Source organism: Lithobates pipiens, unplaced genomic scaffold (genome assembly GCF_037356315.1).
Source record: "Lithobates pipiens isolate NorthernLeopardFrog02 unplaced genomic scaffold, aLitPip1_a1.2 Scaffold_13, whole genome shotgun sequence".
NCBI classification, from domain to species: domain Eukaryota; kingdom Metazoa; phylum Chordata; class Amphibia; order Anura; family Ranidae; genus Lithobates; species Lithobates pipiens.
In genome coordinates this window covers 495,879,900-495,884,510 of record NW_027507718.1, presented here as the reverse complement: position 1 = coordinate 495,884,510, position 4,611 = coordinate 495,879,900, and the positions used below count along the sequence as shown (strand labels likewise).

The window sequence follows — 4,611 nt, the reverse complement described above, 5'->3', positions numbered from 1 at the left end:
CATAAATGCAAGAGCATGCATTAAAATAAGATAATCTTGCTCTGTTCCTTCTTCTTGTTTTCCTTCCTCCTCCTTAATGTTGATGATTTTTGTGTAAGGCATTGAAAGAGAAGCTTAAAGTCTTTTCCATTTCATCAGCAAGGCACATATATTACTTTACTGGTTCACTAAAATGTTGGTTTAATGCCCACCCCCTTTCAATCTGCCCATGTCTGAGATTCTCTGTTCGAGCATACAATCATGACCAGCTTACGACACTCAGTGTGCAAGAGGCGCCTCTGCATGCTTTAGCAACATACTGGCTCAGCTGAAGAAGAGAAGGAATCCTTAGCTTGTCTGCCTTCTTTTATTTATTTATTTATTTATTTTTTGCTCTCTTTTTTTTTTTCTTTTTTCGCTTTAAACGTCAACTAATCAACTAGATGCAGAAGAGGGGACTTAGCGGAATGAATCTACGGTCTTCTGCTCAGTGACTGGATGGTGATCTGTCCTTTTTTTTTTTTTTGGTGGTTGGTTCTGGTGAACGATTATTTCAGAGATGGACACTGAGCAGCCTTGACTGATGCCGTGGAGATCTTAGCAAAGAGAGTTCGGAGTTCTTTCCGGAATGACACTGTAATCACCGCAGAGCCAAAAGGACGGGCATCGGAAAAAAAAAGAGGGGGATCAAGCTCCTTGTTGTGCAACTTGAAGGTCCTACAAGTCGGCTACAAAGGTAACCGGACCCCCACCGTCAACACCACCTCCCCCCCTTCCCTTCTTCCCTTTCAGCTCATTGAGAAGGAGCAAAGGGGGATATTGTAAGCCTTGCCAGCCTTCGCGAAAGGCTAAAAGCTACTGTATGTCTGTACACAGAGGGGTCTTTTTTTAAGCTCGGCATATAATTAACCCAAAACACAAAGGAAGCAGCTGAATGGAGCTTGTCACTCTCTGGAAAAGGGTGGGTAAGATACTTTTTTAATTAAATTCTTTCATGAAGAAAGATATCCCCCCCCTCCTCGACCACCACCCTCTCTTCTGCAGCATTTATCATGAACAAAACCCAATCACCTTCCAATTTGCATCACCTTTAATGCTGCCAAGATTTCTGCATGCTGAAAAAAAAAAGTCCCTCTGTTGACCTATGACATGTATTTCACTGAAATATGATGTAGAAGCCGCAGACATTTTCAATGGACATTCTCGGGAAAAACTGGAACCGTGTTTGCTAATGGATTTCCTTCTCATTGGTCTCTGTTTAAACTGGATGCTGAGAAAGCCCCCTGGGTTAATACTGTGTGCAATGGGCATATTTGTTAAAATGCTTCCACTGGTGAGCAGTGGCTGTCCCAGAGTGTGCCGTTGCGAGGGCAGGTTCTTGTACTGCGAGTCACAAAATGTCACAGAGCTGCCTCGCAACCTATCGGGCGTGATGGGCTTGTCGCTGCGGTACAACAGCTTGACGGAGCTGCAAGATGGACAGTTCACTGGGTTAATTCAACTCACGTGGCTCTATCTGGATCACAATCACATAGACACAATAGAGGGGGATGCCTTTCAAAAATTGCGTAGGGTCAAAGAACTCACACTTAGCTCCAACAAAATCACACATCTAGCGAACCATACTTTCCGACCCATGCCAAACTTGCGCAGTGTGGATTTGTCAAACAATAACATACAGTCCCTGGCGCCGGATCTGTTCCACGGGCTACGCAAGCTGACGAGTTTACAGATGCGCCACAACGCCATCAAGTTTGTGCCAGTGAGAATTTTTCAGGACTGTCGCAGCCTCGAGTTTCTCGACTTGGGATACAATCAGTTGAAGAGCCTGGCCCGCAACTCCTTTGCGGGCTTATTCAAACTTGCAGAACTTCACCTGGAGCACAATGACTTAGTGAAAGTTAATTTAGCTCACTTTCCCAGGCTCCTCTCGCTACATTCTCTCTTTATGAGAAAGAACAAAGTCACCATAGTGGTGAACTCTTTGGACTGGGTGTGGAAGCTCACCAAAATGGATCTCTCTGGGAACGAGATCGAATATATCGAACCTCATGTTTTCGAAAGTGTACCTCATCTGGAATCCCTACAGCTCGATTCCAATCGCCTCACCTATATCGATTCTAGAATCCTGAGTTCTTGGAAATCTCTCGCCAGTATCACCCTGTCCGGGAACAACTGGGACTGTGGGCGTAACGTCTGCGCCTTGGCCTCTTGGTTGACCAAGTTCAACGGTCGCTATGATGGCAACATGCTTTGCACCACCCCTGAGTATGCCCAAGGAGAGGATATTTTGGATGCTGTCTTTGCCTTTCATTTATGTGAGGACCCTACTGATCCAACTAGCCCCAATGCCATCATCACCTTCTTCAACAACAGTGACAAAAATGCCCATAACAACCCAACCATGACTACTGCCACCTACGACGTCCAGGATACCGAAGGGGAAAAAACTACGGACATCTTGATGGCTACTCTACCCAGCGAGCTTGCGGACAACACCATCCAGATTCACAAGGTGGTCACCGGGACTATGGCTCTGATTTTTTCCTTTCTTATTGTGGTTTTGATGTTGTATGTTAGCTGGAAGTGTTTCCCAGCCAGCCTCCGGCAGTTGAGGCAGTGCTTTGTGACACAGCGTAGGAAGCAAAAACAAAAACAGACTATGCATCAGATGGCTTCTATGTCTGCCCAGGAATACTATGTTGATTACAAACCCAATCACATCGAAGGAGCCCTGGTAATTATTAATGAATATGGTTCCTGTTCTTGTCACCAGCCACCTGCCAGGGAATGTGAGGTGTGACCATGTCTTTCACAAAAAAACAAACAAAAAAAAGAAAAAAAAAAGGGATTTAAAACACTGTACAACCAAATAACGATGGCATATAGACCAGCTGAAGAGAATATTTTTGCACCTCTTGACTTGATACTCAAAGGGGAATCTATTGAAAAAAAAAAAGAATAAATCAAAAACTTGACCTTTTAGCTTTATTGTGTCTTAAAAAAACAAAACAAAAACAAAAAAAACCTTCAGGACATGAAATCGATAAAAAACAAAAAAAAAACAAAAAAATATCTAAAAATATTCTAATGGTACGAAGATTTGTCTATATTCAGGAATCTAAGAGTGTATAAAAAAAAAGGTACCATGTTGAAATTTTTTTTTGTAATCTACAATGTTTAAAAAGGAAAAAAAAAATAATAAAATAGCATTTACAATATTTTTTTTTTAAACTTTTCTTCTGCGCTGTGATGTTCAAAGTAAATCAATGTCATTGAGAACATAAATCTCATTTCCTCTTCATCTGCAGTTTCTTGGCTTGTGTGGCACCCCCCCCCCCCACCACCCCCCAGCAACAGGGAGAATAAAGCAGCCTTGATTTAGCTATAGATGGATCAATGGCTGGTCGTTTTAATGGCTCACCCTGCAATAAAACTCAGAATTATTTGCAGTGGCCGTTGCTTAGGCAAGCACTGCAGATTGAATAGGAGGAAATAAAAAAAAAAAAAAAAAAAAAAAACTTGGTTTTGCTTAGTTGGTTATCATGAAAGAGTTGGTAGACTTTCCAAAAACGTTGTATTGGGAATGTGAGAATCACCTGTTGACCGTTGACATGCTTTGAATGAAATGCAAAGAATAGTTGACGATGTTGCATTTGGGCAAAAGGTTGTTGCTTGAGACTGCAGCAAGAAAAAAAAAAAAAAAGAGAAGAGAGCTTGGGCATAGATGAGCCTTTTTAGTCCTTGTTGGTATCTTAACCACTGCTGCACATAGGGATCTGTACTCCATAGCCCCCTACAATCCATATTTTGCAACATTCTATGTGTTATTTGGGCAACCTAAGTCTAAATCAGTTCCTGTAGTCTTGGTCAAAGGGCAGTTTTCAGGTTTTTGGTGTAATTTTGAGTGTTTTCTACAGAATTGTGGCAAAGAGCAGAGAATACAGGGCTGAAGAACATCAGAGAATCACCAGAAAATCCTACAACCGTAGGCATTACCAGCAAGCCCTGTATCCTGAATGCATCTATTCCACCATGAAGGGGGTGTATTTATAAAGCTGGGGAGTCTGACATTCCACAAACATTCTCTGCGGGTGAATCTTCATGGCAATGATTAATTCTCCAGCAGTCACATTCACTGCTTTATAAATAGACCCCCCCCCCCCCCCCCCAGTGTATGGTCAATGAGCAGCTCACATTGGCAGCAGGATCTGTAATGCAATGTATAGTGGGTCTTTTTTTCTGTATCCATGATTGGAGTTATCACTGAAATGTGCTCACTGAGCAGGTGCTGGGGGACTACAAGTGCCAACATACCCAGATTGCTTCATCCTCCATATGGTATATTGGCAATGCAACATTTTCAAGGGATTTGGGACTGCAAGTCCCAACATTGGTCATTGGCCTAGCCATATTGTTTTATATATTGGGAGTGCTTAGATTTACAGGTTGGAGCTGATGGGAAACCACACATCCCAGCATGCCCTTGACTGTGATTTTATACCAGGCTCTGAAGAGTTATACTGGGATTTGACCTTTCATTACTGGCCATGGAGAAATGCTGTGCCTTGTCTGGTAGTTAGGGTCAGGATCAGCCACTTCTCACCCTAATGCTAAGACTCGTAGTTCCTC

The 4,611-nt window shown here is 42.7% G+C and overlaps 1 protein-coding gene across 1 annotated transcript; it reads left to right on the top strand.

The window, feature by feature from the left end:
* The first annotated feature begins 220 nt into the window (after nt 1-220).
* Nucleotides 221-3,204, top strand: LRRTM1 (leucine rich repeat transmembrane neuronal 1). The gene has a single exon (XM_077478016.1). The coding sequence runs from the start codon at nt 1,124-1,126 to the stop codon at nt 2,780-2,782; it is 1,659 nt and encodes a 552-aa protein (XP_077334142.1). The 5' UTR covers nt 221-1,123; the 3' UTR covers nt 2,783-3,204.
* Nucleotides 3,205-4,611: the final 1,407 nt, after the last annotated feature.

Coding starts and splice junctions, on each gene's coding strand:
- LRRTM1 (XM_077478016.1), top strand. CDS start 1,124: ATGACATGTATTTCACTGAAATATGATGTAGAAGCCGCAGACATTTTC.